Consider the following 19,844-nt stretch of genomic DNA (forward strand, 5'->3'; position numbering starts at 1 on the left):
AGCAACCCACATATAAAGTGGAGGAAGACTGACACAGATGTTAGCTTGGGGCTAATCTTCCTCAAGCGAAAAAAGAGGAGGATTGGCAACAGATATTAGCTTAGGGCTAATCTTCCTCAGCAAAAAAAAAGTAAAAAACCCATTGTGGTAATTTAGAATTTTAAAAGATTTATTCCTGCAAATGATCCATGAGCTTGCTCTAAATTCCCCTCCTTTCAGGTAGCCCCAAATAGATAGGTTTGCCTCACCTTAAGAAGACATGACTGTGAAAATTTGGATATGAAGAAATCTTGAATATATTAAGTTATTTAAAATCCACAAGGGGAACTGGTTAATCAAAGAAACCACACAGTGAATGTATTTCCATGAAATCAAAATCTTTTAATAATATGAACCCTCAATTTCTTTATTACATTTTTTACAAAAAGAAGTTTACGTACAGAGTTTTGTAAAGCAGCATACTAGTAGCTGATATCATAATGATGCTACATATTAACACTTCGTATTGATGAAGTATCATAAAAATCGCATGGCACATTACAAATATTTGGTAAAAGTAGTGTAGTAGCCTCTTTTAACCGTCAGGAGAGGGTTCCTAGGTTTCCTGGAGTCCACTTTAATGTTTCTGTGGTACTCACACTTGTATCTCAGGTAGTGCTCCCCCAGCCATTTTCCCGCCACTTGCAGTCACCAGACCTCATCTGTGGCCCAAAGGCTGTGAGGCCCGTGGACAATGACTACCTCAGCAGGACAAAAATCAGAAGGCTCCAACTGAGGAAACCCACTCCCCAACCACCATGGACTGCCCCTCCACCCCACCCCCAGCCCAGCCTGGACAGCCTGCGTTCAGGCCCTGGCCTGAGGCTGGCTCTCATCTGGGTATCTGCCCACCTGCTTTCTCACTTGTGCCTGCGAGACCCCAGTGTGGAACCCACATCTTGTCTGACACCAACAGGTACTGGTCCTCAAACATACAGAAACACAATGCTAGCCTTGGCTTCTGCTCTATTTTGATATTTCTACTCTTGATACATTATTTTGCCTTCCTTTGTAAAATCGAACCACTGGATCCAATCCAGTGCTGTAGAGTTTCACTCTGAGTCTGATAATTTTCCAAGTGTCCCTTCAGCAGGCAGGAGGCTCTGCTTTACCTTGGTGGGGCTCCCGGTTTCCCAGGAAGCCTCGGGCGCTCAGTGTGCCTCCTTCTCCAGCTACAAGACCGCAGAGTGGGTCTCCTGGAGGTTCTCCTCAAGCTTCAGGGCCAGGTTGTCGATACCAATGCTGGTGACCGGTGGCACGCTGCTTTCAGCCGGCTCTGCCGTGCGTGTCGGGGTGGAGCAGTACAGAATAAACCCCACCATGATGACGGTGAAGGACAGGATGTAGAGCCCTGAAAACTAGGAGGAGAGATGAACAGGCTATGGATTGCGTTCCCTCACATACACATCTTTGCTGTTGCCTTTTGCCAACTGTGCTGTGGGTTACCCTCTCATAGTCTTTTTCCTATAAGTTGCCTAGGAAGATGCTAATGCCCAAAACCCTTCCAGGATATACTGGTGGATGCATGGGCGCTGGCAACATAGCCTGGCACATCGGCCAACTGGATCCTTGGATGTCTCAGAAATGGAAACTTTGCCCTTGTCTGTGACAATCCAGCTGCGCCCCACTCCGCAACTAGTCCCGCATGGTGGAGAGAATAAAAGGTCAGCATGGATTCCATGAGAGAGCCCAATTCAGACTCCAGGCACAACTTACAATATCAGTTTGAAACAGAAGAACACGGGATATAAGATAAAACGTGGATGTACAAATGTGACATCTTCTCAACAATCCCTCATGTACGCTATTCCAGTAAAATTCATTTTGTTAAAATTTAACAAATTATCTTGTCTCTGTAGGCAAGTGTTACATAGTAAAATTTATGGTGACCAAGCAGTTCCAGATTTTAGAGCTAGAAAGACATCATTTTTCAGAAGGGTCTCAAGTCCAAAGAGGTCACTGGTGTAAGGTCCAGTAGGACAACCACAGGGAACAGAGCCCTGCAGGAGGCACCTCCTACCCTCTCTGTTCCCAGAAGGACCGATTACAGCAGGAGCCCATTCTGACAGACACATCACAAGACGGATGGAGCTCCCAGTGACCTTCTCCAGCCTGCCCTTTTTCAGAACTGAAAACAACCATCCAGAGCAAAATGCAATGAGGACAGAACACTAATTCATTATGTATTTCTACTGAAAATGACATTCTCACATACCCCAAAGTTTAAATAAATAATATTACGTACTCTATATTTGCTCTTACTTGAAATGAAGGTCCATACAAAGGTTTAAGTATTAAGGAAATTAATATTTGTTTTTAACAGCATAAAAAATAAAACACAGGAAGAGACTAGCTAAAGACTGACCAAGAACAGTGTAGTAAAAATTAGGGAAATTATGTAGCATAATCAAGGTGTAATTAAATGCCCAGGATCATTTTTTTGCTTGGAATAACCAAACTCAACTTATGAATGGTCCTGCTAATCTCATTTTAAAATTAAGAATGGGGCATGCCATTTTACTCAAGCCAATAAATATTTTTCAATTAGCTTAGATTTCATAGTATGCCCAATAAAAAGAGTTCTAATAAGAAGATGACAGAGAAAAGCAATAAGAAAGCAGAATGGATTGGGAAAGAAGAAGAGAAAGACGAGAGGGAGGGCCAGCCCAGTGGCACAGCGGTTAAGTGCGCACGTTCTGCTTTGGTGGCCCAGGGTTCAGCGGTTCAGATCCCAAGTGTGGACAGGACACCGCTTGGTAAAAGCCATGCTGTGGTAGGCATCCCACATATAAAGCAGAGGAAGAGGGGCCTGGATGTTAGCTCAGGGCCAGTCTTCCTCAGCAAAAACAGGAGGATTGGCAGTAGTTAGCTCAGGGCTAATCTTCCTTAATAAAAAAAAAAAAAAAAAGATGAGCGGGAGAGAGAGAAGAAAAAGCTAGACACACTCCTAAAGGTACAAGGAACAACAAAATAGGTTTTTGAAATGAGTCTTAAGTAGATTACTGGTCATCTCCAGCTGTGGGCTTCCGTGGGCCACCACTGGCTTTGCCGTGTTAACTTTTTACAGGTGCTCAATTACCTCTTAACCTTAAACCTTTAGAACTTCTTAAGGAATGGAATAGCCACAGCCCACCCCAAGGCAGGAGAAACTGCACTGGATTCAGTGACGATGTCGAGCGGAGCAGCCACACTAATTTCCTACCATTGGCTTTAACTCTTGGATCCAATAGGCAGCACAGTGCCCAACGCATAGCTGGTACGTACCAAATGTTGGTTGGGGGAAAAAATGTGATTCAGAAAATATTAGGGGAAGATAAAGCTATTGCGAATAGCCCAAACGTTTTGGTGGTCTTAAACGTTTAGAAGAAAAAGTATCGTATCCCTCTTAAGAAGGCAGTGATTAAATGGAGGCACCTGCAGAAGGGAGAGCCTCTGAGGGAGGGAGGTAAGTCTCCTGTATTAGACGCTCTTACCTTTTTGCTTTTTTAAAATTCTACCCTTTGTGTTTGGATCTATACCGGAAGTTTCCTGTGGCTACTCTGTTCAAAAAGTATTTACTCAAGATCAATTCCAAAGAAAGCAGAGTCCAACACAGGTGAGTGGAGACATTTTTAAACCTCTTTTTCAACTGTCTGTTTCAAAAACTCAGAGCCAAAGTTATTTTGGATACTATAATTTTCAAAATTGGTGGTGTAGTGGGCTTACGATTCTGTCTTTATAAACTACTTCTAAAATGCTAGTGATCTTCTTTAAGCTCTGAATAATCTGAAGATCACAGCTGACCTGATCTGTGCTTTATAAGTCTTGAAATGGCCTCTGACCAAAAACAATAAAATCTAATCTGAGTTAAGCGAGAGCATGTATGGGGCCAGCCCAGTGGTGTAGTGGTTAAGTTTGTGCACTCTGCTTCAGCGGCCTGGGGTTCGCTCATTCAGATCCTGGGCGCAGACCTACGTACCGTTCATCAAGCCATGCTGAGGCAGCATCCCACATAGAAGAACTAGAAGGACTTACAACTAGGATATACAACTATGTACTGGGGCTTCAGGGAGAAAAAAAAAAAAGAGGAAGATTGGCAACAGATGTTAGCTCAGGGCCAATCTTCCTTACCAAAAAAAAAAGAATGAGCATGTAGGGCATGCAGACACATAGGGACAAAGAAACATAAAGTGAAAGAACTGGAAAAGAATTTACAGTTTGAATGCTCCAGTTTTAAGAATAATAGTTTAAAAACATGTGGCCAAAAAAATGACACACAAAAAGGTTTTTCATGTTAAAGTTAGGAGCAGTTAAAGAGTAAATATCTATGTTAAGGGAGCTTATAATATGTAGTGACAAATGTACTCTCATTTCTTTAACCATACTTACTCCTTGGACATTATTTTACTTCCGAGGGAAAAGCAAAAGTTAAACTACTGAAGTTAAATCAATATGTTTGGTTTAAAAAAAAAAAAAAGCACAAGTGAATGGGGTCACACGTTATACCACCAAGCTCTCAGGTTCTTTGGGTATGGGTAGCTATCAACTGGCCTTGAACTGCAGAATAGAAACACCATCATCCCCTAGTGGTGGCCATGTGAAATGCAAGCACAGCACCACAAAAAAACAATTCATTTTTAAGGCTGACTTTGCAGCCCTTGGCAATTCCATTCTCAAAGAAAAAAAAATCTAGGTCTGTCAGGATCACTTCTCTGATTCACTCTGACTTTTGTTACTTTTTAATGATGCTACCAAAAAGCTATAAATACTCCTTCAGTCTTAGGTCAGGAATACCTCGACCAGCAAGTTTCCAAAGATAACAGCTGGCTCCTGTCACATGCAACCTTGCGAGGCAACATGGTTTATGCTTCTTAAGCAGAAATATCTGAGAACCCACTGAACTTGGCATTGTGAGTTCATGGCCAGTTCCTGGGAGTAGGGAAAGTCACTGCCAAGGATTTCTGCCTGGATACAAAATTTTACAGGGACAAAGAAATACAGTTGCTATCCCCTACTGAAACTAAAATTATCAAGTAAGAGCCAACATCTTAACTATTTGTTCAAATGACTGTGGGGAAAAAAGCAGATCAATAAGCATTTAGTGAAGGTAAACTAAGGAGAGACAAATTTCTAAGGCAGCAGTTCTCAAAATGTGGTCCAAAGACCTGGAGGGTACCCAAGACCTTTTCAGGGACTTGTAGGGTCAAAACTCTTACTATAATAACATTAAGACGTTATATGCCTTTTAACTTGCATTCTCTTACAAGTGCACAGTGGAATGTTCCAGAGGCTACGTGACATGGGCTATCACGATGCAGAAGGAAGAACCAGATGTGAGAATCCAGCTGTTTCCCATTAAGCCATACATTAAAGAGATTTTCAAAACTGTAAATCATTGCCATTTTTCTCACTGTTTTTTTATTTTGGAAAATACAGTTTTTTCATAAAAATATTTTATGTTAACATATGAGTTTATTATTTTCTTGACAAGTTAGTAAACATTTTTAAAATTTCTCAGCTTTAATTTCCAATATGGTAAATAATAGATGTATATTAGAGTCCTCAATTTTTAAGCCTTTAAAAGGGTCCTGAGACCAAACAGTATGAAGACTGCAGTCCTAACAGCTCTCAAATTAGCTGTGAAGTACAAAAAAATCTACTTATTTGTTCTCTCTGATGGATGAGATTTTTAACTTGATGAATACACAAGCTTGACAGTCTCATCTTAAAGAAAATAAGGAGAAAGGTGCAGTGGAAAGAAGACTGAATTATAAAACTAAAAACTTGGACTTAGGCTTGACTTTACCACTAAACAGCTGCTGATTAAGGGTGATAAATAAATGAAAAGCACTAGGATACATGAGGAAGCCATTTGGTTTAAAACTAATTCAGCCTGACCTTGTTTTTCCAAAAGGAGCTGACGTAGCCTGTTGATGCAGTGTACATCTGCTTTAAATATCTCTGTGTCCCAAAGACAAGAATGATGCCCCAAAAGATAGGGATGTACTTTCCCCATATAGGCATTTGTTTAAGGATGAGCCTCTCTTCCTGGGAACTAAGGATTAATTACCAACCTGCTGTGCTCACCTTGTGACCACTGACCACTGACCACTGACCTACTGTGCCACCTAAGCATCTTGTGACAATTGTAAAAGGGACATTCCTGTCATATGTGATGTATGCTCTTTGTTCCAAGATAGTATATAACCACTCTGTACATCCTGCTTCTTTGACGCCCTTCCTTGCTTGGGGAAGGAAGGCCCCTGGCTAGTCCTCAGATCTGGCTCATTATAAACTCAACCCAATTTTGATTTATAGATTGACAATGGATTATTTGCATCAACAAGGGTAAATCATTTCTGCACATAAACTCCCTAGGCCTTCATTTCCTCATCTCTAAAATGAGATAGTTCAATCAGTAATTCTCACTGGAAGGTGTACCAGACTCTCTGGAGATGCTGTTTTGTCAAACTACATATATGCTCTCTTACTTCCCTTGAAGACACTGATCCATTCTCCGCCCCCTGCTCCTCTTTGGAATTACTACATGTAACAAGAGCTGTTACTGATGGGAGGAGGTTACATTTATGAATACTGTGATGCTGTGGAGACAGGAAAAGTCTGAAAAAACACTAGATTAAATTGCCTTTAAGGTCCCTTCCAGATCTAAAATTACCAACAAAGATGGAACCATTCCAACTACTGCATACATGATAACACACCTATCTCCTTCCTTTCCATCAGGTGCCCCAGACTTTTTATCTGTGTGCCACGGCTTTGCAGCATAAAATTGTATCAAATCAACAGATTGTACACTTTAAACTTGTAAATCAATTATATCTCAATAAAGCTGGGGGGTCGGGGGGAGCTCAGAATGCCCAGCCTAAGTTAGATGGTCCTTCAAGGTCAAGAGCAGCTCTGGGATTGGTTGTTTAACACCTGGCAACATGTATTAGCATTTCCATACGCTAGTGTCCCAGGCCATACCAAAGAGGAAATTCACTACATTTTACCTTTTAGAAAAACCCTAGAAGAGCAAGTCTTATTTGGATCAATTTTCTAATTCAGAAGCAGTACCAAAAGGAGTAAGGACAGTCCCAATGAAATTCTTGCCAAGAGGATGAGGTTTTATTTTTGGATCTAAAATCTTGAAGAAACCCGCTACTTCTTTTGGACTAAGCAAGCGTTCTTATTTGAACGTGACCTGTTTGCTTACCTTATAGCCAAACAGAAAGAGTCCAAAAAAGAGGCTGTAGAGGTCCGCGGTCAGGATGCCCAGGTTGACAGAAGTGGCACTCGTGATTCTAATCACCAGAGGCATGAAGCTGTACAGGCAAAACATACAGAGGGCAAATGCCACAAACAGCAGAGCTGTGAAAAGATGGAACAGCTAATATTATAGGAAGAAATCAGAAGGCAAAGGTGCTTAAGGCTTGGCCGCATTATAAAACTCCCTGATCCTTTAATACGCTATCTACAAAGCCCCTTGTTAACAGTCAGCATTGCAAATGAGACACACCAAGCTCTCAGGAAAGAAAGAATAATAACGAGACAGGATGTCAACGAAGGACGTAAAAACTCAACAAGGTGTTGGATGGTCATGGCCATAAAATCTTGCTTATGGTGTGACTGACTCAACAGCTCTTACCACCCATGTCATCTACCCACCCAGGGAAGAGTGATGCCTGTGATAATAGGTAATAAAAGCAAAGGTCGAGAAAAATCACACATTATCTTTTGTTTGCTTTTATCTGGTGGGTTGGTTGGATATTATTTGTGTAACTGGACTCAGAATAAAGTCTTTTTAGAGCATCAAAGGCATTTGTTAGGTCCGTTATGTTTTTTCATCTCATTAAATTCAGTGCCCCCAGATAGCACAATATAACCACCCTCTTTAGAACAGAGCTGGTTATGTGGGTGCTGACTATTCAGCCAAATCTCTGCTTTGCAACCCCTTCTCCAATCTCACCCCAATACCCAACACACACACACACACACACACACAAGCAATGTAAGTTATTTAATTGAGTTCAATTATCTAAGCATGGTACATGAACTGCAATGGCACTTTACGGACTATTTAACTTCTTTCCACTCTTCATTAAATAAGGTTCCAAGCCTTCCAAACTGTCCTGCCACTGTTTTCTCCTACGTTATTTATTTGTGCAGATGCCTAGGAATCTCACATGGGAGCAGCCACGGAAGGTGGTGGGTGATTACACACCGTCAGACACCGTCAGATTATTCAGGTTCATGCTTCACAAATTCCATCAAGCAGACAACCTTCACAAGAAGTATGAGGACTCCAGATACAGATCTAATTGAAAGGTGTGACCAAAGGTCAGTCTTGTTCAGATTTCCTAATAAAGAAAGGCTATTTCTGAAGGTGAAGATTAAGAATTAACTTCTATGGAATTAAACGGAGGTTCATTTACAAGTTCTCAGAGAAAACTCAGTGTAAACCACTATAGCTCTCTGTGTATTGAACTACCCTGTGATTTTACAAAAATGTCTAAATACTATTAAAATGAAGTATTTCTTGATGCATGTTTTTGTCAGTCAGAGAAAAAGATACTGACTAAAAAGAATTATCATTTATGTACATACCAATTTTCCAGTCCCAGTGAATGCTGGCAATATCCTTATATTCCACAATCAATCTAAGATTAAAACAAAGGGTCACAGAGAGATCCACATACTAATTTTCACGATTTTATAGGCATTTTAGTTGGTCTACTTCGGCTAAGGTAAGGAATTATGTTGACTTTTGAATTTTTCTTGGGGTATAAAAATAACTATCTTTATAAAAATGACCAAGAATAAATCCAAAGGAGCCCATAAATATATATTTGACATCCTTAGGAGCACTCTTCAGTGGCAGTCAGCTACAGGAGGAAAACATGACATGATGTTTTCCCTTTGAATAGGAAGTTAATATTTTCTGGAAATAATTGAAAAAGAAAGTCTTTCCTGGTGATGCCTCTACCACACTGTGAGCAGGAATCCTAAGCATCACACATGTACAAGAAAACGAGGCATAATTCTTGATGTTTCAACAATCCTCTAATAGATATTTAGCAAGTGACTGATTTCAAATGTGAATTTGGACCAAATAAACAATGAAGGTCAGTAGTTGGAAAGTAAGCATTTACGACATATTTGCTTATTTCGCTTTTAAAAAAATTTTAGACTCTTACAGCTGTATGCCGCTGATAAGTGTTCCAAATAAGCCCACCATTCCTAAAAACTCCTGTCTGCTCAGCTTCTTCACGATGTATTCTTCACACACATTAGAAACGGCATAGAGGGAAGCCCCCAGGAGGACCAAGATGTCGCCGATCAGTACATCGCTACCTATGGGAAGTCGCAAAAAGGAACACATTATCAATGGGGAAACCTCTCTAGCCTGTTCCCAAGAGTTTATCTGGCTCAAGTTCATTCAAATATGATTTAATGGAAGGAGAAGCCCTGATTTCTAGAGGTTTAAAGACTCTTGCTCTCCTCACTTTCTGGCCCAATTCTGCTGTGAGGTTTCATATTGTGACTCCTCACAGACTAACAGACTGGAAGATGGTAGTCTACACCACAATGTAAGGCCTCAGAAAAGGGTTCTATGACAGGAGAAACTAATAGAATTTATTGAAGGGAATTAACTGAAAACTATAGAGAAGAAAGCCAGGTAAGCAAGGTCATTTCCCTCTTAATCTAAGGAGACAATGAAGTCACCTATAGATTGGGTGAATTCACAGAGCTTATTGAGATTTTATGCTGTCCATTGTCTGAACTTTGACTCAAAGAATATCAAAGTGTTTTCATCTAGAGTGACTGAAAAAGAAGTCAGCCATCCAGTGGACACCACGTCTCCTTTTTGATTAAAAAAACAAGAATCTACAGTAGGTTTTCCAGTAACTAATCCAAATGTATGGGCCAAAGGAAGATTATCGCAAATATAGAAAGAAACTGCTCTCTCAGGAGACAAAACAAAACTATTTAGTGTGAGAAAAGGGAACCAGGACTGTGGGCAGGTAGGAACATAAAGATTGCTCTGTGGAAGTGGTTACGATACTAAAAGCAAGTAAATCTGAAAATAAAATTTAAAAGATAATTAACCATGGCATGTTTTCTGCCTTTTACTAGGTCTCTGCAAAATAAAAGCGAAAACATAAGCAAAATTGTTTTCTCTGACTGAACCAGAAACAAGGAGCACAGTCTTACCTGAATTGTCCTCCCTCCCTGCTAATATGTCTGCACCAACCATAGTGCCTACGCCCAGCAGACAGACAGCCACGGCAACGAAGTGGATGACTCTGTATCTTGCATAGAGAATAAACCACGAGAGAGCCATCAACACAGGAATCCCAAAGCAATCCAAAAGCTGAAGGAAGGAGAAACAAACAGCTTAAAACATCTCTCATTAGCTAAGAGATGGGGAATTAAGTAACAATAGAAGTTGGCATTATTGAGCATTCATTATTGCAGCTCTGTACTAAATGCTTTACTCAGATTAACTCATTGAACCCTCACAGTAATGCTATGAGATTGTAACTGCAAACCCCGTTTTACACATGAGGAAAACAATGCACAGAGAGGTTAAATGAGCTCCCCCAAATCACACAGTCGAAAGTGAGAGAGCCAGTTGTTGAACCAGGAATTCTGCTTGAGGGCCTGTGCAATTTACCTCGACACTCCCACCTGTGTTTATCCTAAGTCCAGTAGGCAAACTTTCCTTCCTGTGTGTACCCATTCACTCAGTCAATAAATATCTAAGCACCTCACACGTGGAAGACACTCTGAGAGGAGCTGGAATACAGAGAAGAACAAGAGAGACACAAGCCCCACCCTCAGGAGCATATAGAAGGCTAGACAGACAGAATAAATCATCACACAACCAGAAATTTAATTGAAATTGGGCAATGAGCTGCAAAGAAGTACAGGTTACTATGAGAAAGCAAGCACACACCATCTCCTTGACAAAGTGTCCAGCCCCCCATGTGAGACACACACTTGCTCACAGCAAATGCTCTTGCTGGTCTTCATCATATACTCCTCCATCACTGTTGATCCTGGATCTAGAAAATACTTGCTACACCCCTGCCATCTGATATTGCCAGTCTGAAAAGCAGGGGGATGAAGAGTGCCAAAACTACAGCCAATCCAAAATCATTTGTAAGATAAAGGAAAAAGAGAGATTTCATTCACTTGTTTCTTAATTTCACAAATTTTGCAAAGCGCATTCAAGGACAAAATATATTCCTTGCACTAATCATATTCCTGAAACTGCCGTTTTATTGCTCACCCTGTTCTTTTTTTCACCTTGTCCCTGCTTCTCTCTCTGTTTAGTCTCGAACAAGGCAGGACCCTAAATCTCCAGCAGCTTGTGTGATCCTGCCCACAGTTCTTTACTGATTGCCTTTCGCTGCAATGTCATTACTGGGTCCGACGCGCCATGTGTAGGAATGGGCACCTTGCCTGTTATTTATTCCAACTGCAGAACTCTAATCTCCTAAGTGCTTTATCGAGCCTGCCTGAATAACAAACCATTAAACGATGAAAATGATAATAGCCTGTCCCGGAAGACACAGGCATAATTCAGCCATAACGACTTAACAAAGCCTAAACTACATTCCCCACCCAAAGCAAGTCACTCAAAAACTCTCACAGGAGACTCCCAGGGGCCTCAAATTGAGTCTTAAAATCAAACTTAAATCTGCTCTATTTTTAACCAGTTTTGGTGGGCAATGAGTAGCCATATAATGGAGTTAGAGTAAGAAATCACGACATCAGACCAAACGATCTCATGGGTCCCTTCCAACTCTAAAATTCCACGACTTCTCATCCGATAGCTACCACATTCAGTCATTTATCTACATCGATTCTCCTTTTCTAAATGCATTCTTGGTGACAGATGTCTTCTGCTTGATGCTTTTAGTTCCAAGAATCTCCCTATTTAAAAAAATCTTTAAAAATTATTTTACAGTCACAGTAAGCAAGGTACTAAGTAAGACCCTGGGGTGATGGGAGGCAAAGGTATAAAAATGAATAGACTCTATTAGAGACGAAATGGAGTAGAAAGGAGAAAGTCAAATTGAATGAGGCCTTAGAGAATGGAGGAGGGGTCTTCAAAAGGGTTGCATTCTAGAAAGAATAGAGCAGCACAGGAGAGAAGAAGCTGGCTGTGGGTGGGGAAGGGGTAGTGTGGCAGTAAAGTGGGCAGAGACGTGAGAAGGAACCTAGGCCGTGGGATGTGAGTGGCTACATCAGGAACTTCATGGAAACTACATTACTACTTGTAATTACAGAATCTTTAAAGGAGTCTTTAAGGAGATTCAAAGACCATCTAATTCAAACTTCCACCCTTTCTGATTACCCTGGCCAGAGATTTACTTAGGTAGAGAAAGATCTTAAAGAATTCCCAGGACAGGCACGTTCCACTGCTGGAGGGAGCTTTAGCTGTTAGATGTCTTTTTTATAATATACTCCTAGCAAGGACCGAAAGTACATAACTTTTGTTGACCAAATGCTTAGGTTTTTCTAAGAAGCTAGGATGAAAGAAATTATTCATGAATTAGTATAAAGCATGAATTTCAGTCACAAAAAAACCCAACTGTAAGTGTTTTGTTTAGCTGTGTTTAGACCTTGCACCAATTCAAAACTTCTAATCATCATTAGTCAGAGATCAAAGTTTACAGAAATCGTAGTCAAGTAATTAGACTGTGGGTGAGATTATGAGGGTAGATGTGACTAGAAAAATGCCGTTTTCTACATACTTCTACCCTTATTATCCACTGCTAACAGTACACTTAATCCTATCTGTGATGAACTTCATCCTCTAGGTAACTCCTGGTTTTAGTTTTTATGAAAATCTGGGTTTTTCATGTGTCTCCTATGATGTCTGTCTTAACAAATATTTCCTGTCTTGGCTTTTTATCCCATGCCAGTCAAAAGCCAAGAGGTTTGCTGAGGACAATGCTTGGCACAAAGTTATAGAAAAGACAATATTTAATAAAATGCATTCTGGTAATAATAGCACTCAACGTATATTCACATTGGAAAAATACTGAGTTTTCATTAATCCTTATCTTTTCCAAGTGAAACAAGTCTAATCTCACTTCAATTTTTCCACATTCTTAAAATTTGGAGGTCAAATAAGAACATCTCTGTTTCATATAAAAAAGCGATGCATCGAAAGTTATGAATTCATGAAACTGTGAAGTCTAAACCTGGCCCTGGAGTCTGTCTCAATTTCACCTCCATTTATAAAACATTTTGTTGTCAGTAATGGTGACTCAGTGTTATAACACACCCCAGAGCTGGCTAACATTAAGACAACTAAATCAGTCTTCCTCAATTCGGCCAAGTTGAAAAGTACTGCTATACAGGAACATTTTTCTTTCAATCCAGCAAGAATAAACCTAATAAAGGAACAGAAATGTAAGTTTTACTTTAGACTACCATCTCTACCCAAGATGTCTAATAGGTTTCTTCCAATCGCTCCTTTATCTTAAATATCAACTTTATTTACAAAGCTCCATGTTTTCTGTAACACAAAGGTACATCCACTTTATATGCCATGTTTGAGCAACACATAATACAGAACTCTTGTCAACATCACAGCATCAACTGCCAACTAAATATTTATGCTTATTTTGGTAGAAACTGTTCCAATGTGCTATGGCATTAGCAGTGTGGGCACTGACTAACTTGTATATGTTTTCACTAATTCCAAGAAACCTTACTCATTACTGCATATGCTCCACTGGAAAACAGATAGCATCCACCTGTGTTTGGGTTTTCTCCAAGTGAACAGGTTTTCAATAAAATTAGGTTAACACATACGAGTTTGGATTCTTCTGGCGAAGCTGTAAAATCCAAAGTGGTGAGAGGACCCCCCTCTTACCTGGACGCTGGTTAGGGTCGTGTACTGGTACGCTCTGACAATTAGGTAATTAGCTTCCACATCCGCTAGTCCCAGCAGGATGTACTTCCACCATTTTCTTTTCAAGATGTATAAAAGGTTACCGCTGCCTGGTTGAAAGAAATCTGGGTTAGTCCATGTTACTGGAAAATGATACCATGCACATTAATTTAGAGATTAAAGAGTCAAAGCAAAGGTATACACCGTGTCTTTTGAACGTGGCCCCTCCTGATGTCTGTTACTCATAACCCAAACTCCTGCGACAGCTCAGCAGAGTCGGTTAGATTTTTTCTACTATGAGCCCCAAGCTAAGGTGTCATTGCAGACCAAGTATTCCATGAAAGCACCAGAGAGAGAGTAAGTAGGAGAGAAGTGGTTCAATCCCCTTTCCCATTGTAACCGAAATATAATACCCAGATGTGGGTTTGGATTTTGCCATTCCTGACAAGCCACAGATTAGCCTAGGAAAGAAAATGTTTTCCTAAGAATTCATTGGTTATTTAACCTCCATTCATGGGCTTCTTCAAAGGAAACTCTGCATGTGGTCATTCTTTTGGAAGAGATGTGCTTTTAAGTGAAAATTAAGTTGGTGACAAGCTTGGAAAAAAAATTTAGTGCCACCATTGAAATAACACCTTTTATCCCCCAAATTCTATTTATTCAAGTTAACTGCGATTCCCTTCTTCAGAGAACTAGAATCATAGGAGATACAGAGTTGACGTATATATGAGAAAGCTTTATGGTAAGACAACCTACAAGGAAATAAAGGTAATGAGAATCATAACCAAATAATTATCAATAAAACCCAATTCGCAGGGACATCCTGAATACACAGAGTTAGTCTTCCTCAGTATGAGACAGCAGGGAAGGCACCTGACAACCATCCCTTAGCAGGACCTCACTGATGTGCTGGTGAACCACACGGACTTCCTAAAGGCCAACGCTTACAGAGAAAGGCAAAGTCCTGCCTTATTAACCATGTACCACTTCTATTTCCAATTCCTAAAGCTCTTGCCAAATGTAGTGCTTTCCCCTTAAGATGTTTTCCCCGCTCCCACAACTGGTTTCTATTTTCTTTCAAAAATAAGTTATTTATTGAGGCCCGAGGCACAGGGGGTGGGGTGTAAGACTCTCGCCCATGTTCACGCAGCTATAAATAGGACTATTCCACTACTACTTTGTGGATGAATAAACAGGAGGCCAGTTTACACTGACTTCAGCTGAGGGGCTACTCCCCAGGAGTCTGCTTATATCTGCAGGCCCTGATGAAGGAAAAATTCTGAGCCTGCATGACTGAACACCGGGCTGTGGAAATGGGGGTCAAGGGGAAGCCGGCCAGTGGGGTGGGCATCAGCCACCAGCTCTGGGGCTCCTGCCCACCCCCCCACCGCCCCCATCTCCTCAGGTTCCAGCTTCAGGTCCTTTAAACCCACCGGGGGCAGAGGCTTTCAAATTGGCTGGCAGCCTGCCCATGGGGTGGGGTGGGGGAGACCGAGCCACCAGGACTCTGGGGACACCCCCACACCCCCTCCACTAGAGCAGCTCTGCTTTGTCCAAGGTTCTGAGGGCACTTTCAACTGGAAAAAAGGTTCTGCAGTCAAAACAACTTTGGGAAAGCAGTCCCTAACAGATAAACATCCTTGTCAAGCAAAGAGGCCTTCTCGAGTCTACCCTAGTGACATTCAGGGGCTTGAATGCAGTGAATTCTGGGATGGGAGTCACAGGAGGGTGAGCATCTCCGATGCCCTCAGCCAAGTCCGATGTCAAAGCCACCCTGACATTCGTGGCCACAGGTCCCTGCTCTGCACACCGGCCCTGGGTGTGCCCCAAGCTGGGGGCTGTTTGTCTCCCGGGACCCAGCCCTGCCTCTGGGCATTTGCCCACATGGTTTCTTGTGCCTGGACTAAAAAGAGGAACTACCTATGGGCTCCTCTCTCTGACAAGCAATGTGTAAGGAGCTTGTCCCTGTTTTCTGTCACCCTCACTACAGACCTGTAAGCTGTCATTACCCTCATCTTAGGGAGAGGAAACTCAGGTTCAGAGAAGAGAAATGACTCACCTGAGCATTCATACCCCGATTGGTCTGACTCCAAAATATTCTTCCCACCGTACACTCACCTATCACCTCCCACACCCCTGCTTCTCTCCCTCCTCACCTTTATCCAAACCCTGCCCACACTCAGGGCCCGGCTGGCTCTGCTAGTGCACCTCCCTCTCTCTCGCCAGCCCCACCTTTGTAAATGCCATCTCCTCCCCTCCGAACACATTGCCCTCCTCCCACACCCCCTTCACGTTGCTGACTCCACACTGCTTGGGCATCACCTCTTCTGGGAAGCCCTCCCTGGATGCCTGGCCAGGTCAGGAGCCTCCTCTGGGTCCCTCGTCTGAGTTTCCCCCATCACAGATCCAATTGCTCTATCCCGTGGGCATTTGACTTTCTGCATCCTAAGGACACCATAACTTCTTCGGGGCAGGGTCCAGGTCCAACTGTGCTCACCACTACATCTTGTGCTGCCCAGCATGGTGCAAGGCACACCGTAGGTGCTCAATAAACACCTACTGAATGAAAAAAATAATAATAAGTTATTTATCCCGACACATAGGAAGGTAGCTAGTGAGAAATGATAATTCTACAATGAATCTATAACAACGTAACCAGCCAGTGATCAAGACGTGAACTCCTTGCCGATTCCTTGTCTTTGTTTCTCTCACAACAGACTTGATCTGTGTGCAATCAACGTTCCATTTAGCATTCTCCACTTAGCTGGAAATATATATGTTGGAGAGTGAAGTTCTTGACTCTTTTAGTGTTTTTAATATTGTCTCTTAATTTTATCATCCACAGGGAATAAAAATAAAACTTCACTTGCAATGGCACTTATATTTTTTTTTGACAGCTACTGTTACAGTTTGATGCTGTTTATTTTAACCAACAATTTCAGAGAGTTATGCATAATTCTCTAGTCACTATTTTCATAGAATTCAGAGGTGTCATACTTTTCTAATAACTTTAATAAAAATAGCAATAGTTTCCTGTTCTTGGTTTTGCCTCCTTTTATTTTTTAAGTGTCTAGAAGCCAAAAGTTTTTATGAAGATAATGTGTTGAAAAGGTAATTCTCCCATTTGACCTACCTGATTGAAATGTGAGCATCACTGTGTAAACTAGAAAAAGCAGGCAATAGTTGATAAAGCTCTGAAGCATGGGGGTGTTCACTTTGTATTTTTCTGCCAAATACTGGCTGGTGATGGCTGTCCCACATATGCACAAGGACAAGAGCTGACCCAGGGCAATTGTCTTCAAAATATTCCTAGAAAATAAAGGAGGAAATCAGAATAACTTGCAAGTAAGTTACACCTTTGACACACACCACACACACACACTTTAATGCTAAACAAAAAGGGAAACGCTAATTATTCCAGGTGGTTCTTTGTTTCATTTTATTGCTTACTGCATATGCACAAAAATTAAAGTGTTTGGGGGTGGGGGGAGGAGAAAAGGGGTAAGGGCACAGGTGTATGGTGACCAATGGCAACTAGACTTTTGGTGGTGAACATGATGTAGTCTATGCAGAAGTTGAAATATAACGATGTACCCCTGAAATTTATATAATGTTATAAACTAATGTGGCCTCAATTTAAAAAAATAAAAATTAAGGGGCCGGCCCTGTGGCCAAGTGGTTAAGTTCGAGAGCTCGGCTTCGGTGGCCCAGGGTTTTGCCAGTTCGCATCCTGGGAGCACCACTCATCCGGCCATGCTGAGGCGGCGTCCCACATGCCACAATTAGAAGGACCCACAACTAAAATATACAACTATTTACTGGGGGAATTTGGGGAGAAAAAGGAAAAATAAATAAATAAAATCTTTAAAAAAAAAAGGGGGGGGACAGCCTGGAGGCGCAGTGGTTAAGTTCTCATGTTCTAATTTGGTGGCCCAGGGTTGCTAGTTCAGATCTGGGGTGCAGACCTAGGCAATGCTTGTCGAGCCATGCTGTGGCAGGTGTCCCACATATAAAGTAGAGGAAGATGGGCATGGATGTTAGCTCAGGGCCAGTCTTCCTCAGCAAAAACAGGAGGATTGGTAGCAGATGTTAGCTCAGGGCTAATCTTCCTCAAAAAAAAAATTAAATGGACGTTTGTGGAAAAAGTGGTGAATTTCAAGTAAGGTCTGTAGTTCAGTTAAAAAGCACTGCACCACTATTAGTCTCCTGGTTTTGATCCCTGCACTACGGTCCTGCAAGATGTTCACATTAGGAGAAGCTGGGTGAAGGCTACACGGGAACTCTACTATCTTTGCAACTTTTCTGTAACTCTAACTTTAAAATAAAACCTACAAAAAGAAAAAGAGTAAAGTGTTGGATTTTGAGAGACTACATTGTTGTTCTTTTACATTTCTGATTTCCCTTCAGTACCACAAAAATACATATTCCCCCATTTCATTGGCCATCCATTTAGAGATCATTTTGATTACTTAGCTATGTCTTAGACTATTTAAAGTGTGTGTGATTTTTAAAAACTTAGCTTTAACTCTAGTTTTAAAGTCTTCCTATTCATTAAATGTTTAACATTTGTCGTCCTTTCACTCTCCCAGAGACTTGATTTCTTCGATCAGAAGCAGTGGCTTTCAATTTTACCTGCGTGTTAGAATCACCGGGCTTTAAAAACGCCTGCATCGAGGCTGAACCTAAGACCAACTACATCCTCATCTCTACGGGTGGGTCGCAGACATCGGTGACGGTCAAAGTTCCCCGGGTGCCTCCAACGTGCAGCCAAGACTATGAATCACTGCTCCAGGGGCAAGAACTTCGGATGCATAGAAGAAAAGACCCAGACCCTACCCTTTGGCTTTTGAAGAGAGAGGCATCTTAATAACCAACTACAAAACCACAGACAGCAAACTACAAAACAACAGTCTTAGAACAGTGGTGCACGCAGACAGCTGAGAGAACACACAGGTGCTACTGGTTAATTCTGAGTGAGGCAGGGGAAAAATTGGGAAAGGATTCACAGCAGAGGTGATTTTTCAGTTAGGTTTGTAAGTATATAAAGGATTTCTAGAGAAAGAACTGGGGAGGAGGGAATCCAAGAAGAAGTAACTATAGTACCAAAATGCACGGAGGCACAAACATGCGGGGGTGGGTTCAGGAAATATCAAGCGGCCCAGTGTGCCTGGGGCATAAGGGCAGCTGCAGAGAGTGGTGGACAAGAGGCTTGGAAAAGTAAGCAGAGGTCAGACTGTAAAAAGGTCTGAATGGCACACTGAGAAGTTGGGCCTTTGTGCCATTGACAGCTGGGAGCCACGAAGGTTTCTGAACAGAGGGTTTTATGAAAGCAGCACTGGTGGCTGTGAGAAGGAGGATTGATGAGAAAGGAAACTAGGCAGAGAAGCCAGGTAGAAGGCTAATATAATGCTGCAGGCAAAAGTGAGATCTGAGCTAAAGCCACGTCAGTGTGACTGGGAAGTAGAGAACAATATGAAAGACGCCACAGACGTAGAATGTACAGGACCTCGTGACCCATTAAACCTCAGGAGGAGGTAATGAAAATGATCTCTGGGTCTAGACTAGATGACTGGACGGATATGAGGCTGCTGACCAGGACAGGGAATACAGGATGAGAAGCAAGTTTGGGGGAGAGAAGGGCAGTGAGTTCAATCTGAGAGCAGTAGAAATTGAGAGGGCTGGAACATCTAAGAAAAAATAATAAGAGGTTTGTGACAGGTCGACTCTAAGTTGGCCCCCAGTGAATCACTGCTTCCTGGTATTTTTGCTCCATGTAATCTCCTCCCCTTGAGTGTAGGTTGGATCTATGACTTGATGCTAACCATTAAAATACAATAAAAGTGATGAGATGTCATTTCCAGGAACATATTACATAAAGTTATAACTTCTATCTTGCTAACCAACTCTACTG

The 19,844-nt window shown here is 41.7% G+C and overlaps 1 protein-coding gene across 4 annotated transcripts in view; it reads right to left on the reverse strand.

The window, feature by feature from the left end:
- Positions 1-355: 355 nt before the first annotated feature.
- The window catches only part of SLC35F2 (solute carrier family 35 member F2), a 49,801-nt gene continuing 30,312 nt past the window's right edge, over positions 356-19,844 (reverse strand). For all 4 annotated transcript variants that reach the window (XM_023644744.2, XM_070273580.1, XM_070273578.1 and 1 more), the window contains exons 2-8: positions 17,067-17,242; positions 13,916-14,043; positions 10,234-10,393; positions 9,216-9,372; positions 8,626-8,678; positions 7,235-7,389; positions 356-1,397 (exon numbers count right to left, since the gene is read on the reverse strand). In XM_023644744.2, coding sequence (XP_023500512.1) covers positions 1,212-1,397; positions 7,235-7,389; positions 8,626-8,678; positions 9,216-9,372; positions 10,234-10,393; positions 13,916-14,043; positions 17,067-17,242 — 1,015 coding nt within the window. In that variant the 3' untranslated portion in view covers positions 356-1,211. The remainder of the gene's footprint in view (positions 1,398-7,234; positions 7,390-8,625; positions 8,679-9,215; positions 9,373-10,233; positions 10,394-13,915; positions 14,044-17,066; positions 17,243-19,844) is intronic.

This window comes from Equus caballus, chromosome 7, assembly GCF_041296265.1.
Source record: "Equus caballus isolate H_3958 breed thoroughbred chromosome 7, TB-T2T, whole genome shotgun sequence".
NCBI lineage: Eukaryota > Metazoa > Chordata > Mammalia > Perissodactyla > Equidae > Equus > Equus caballus.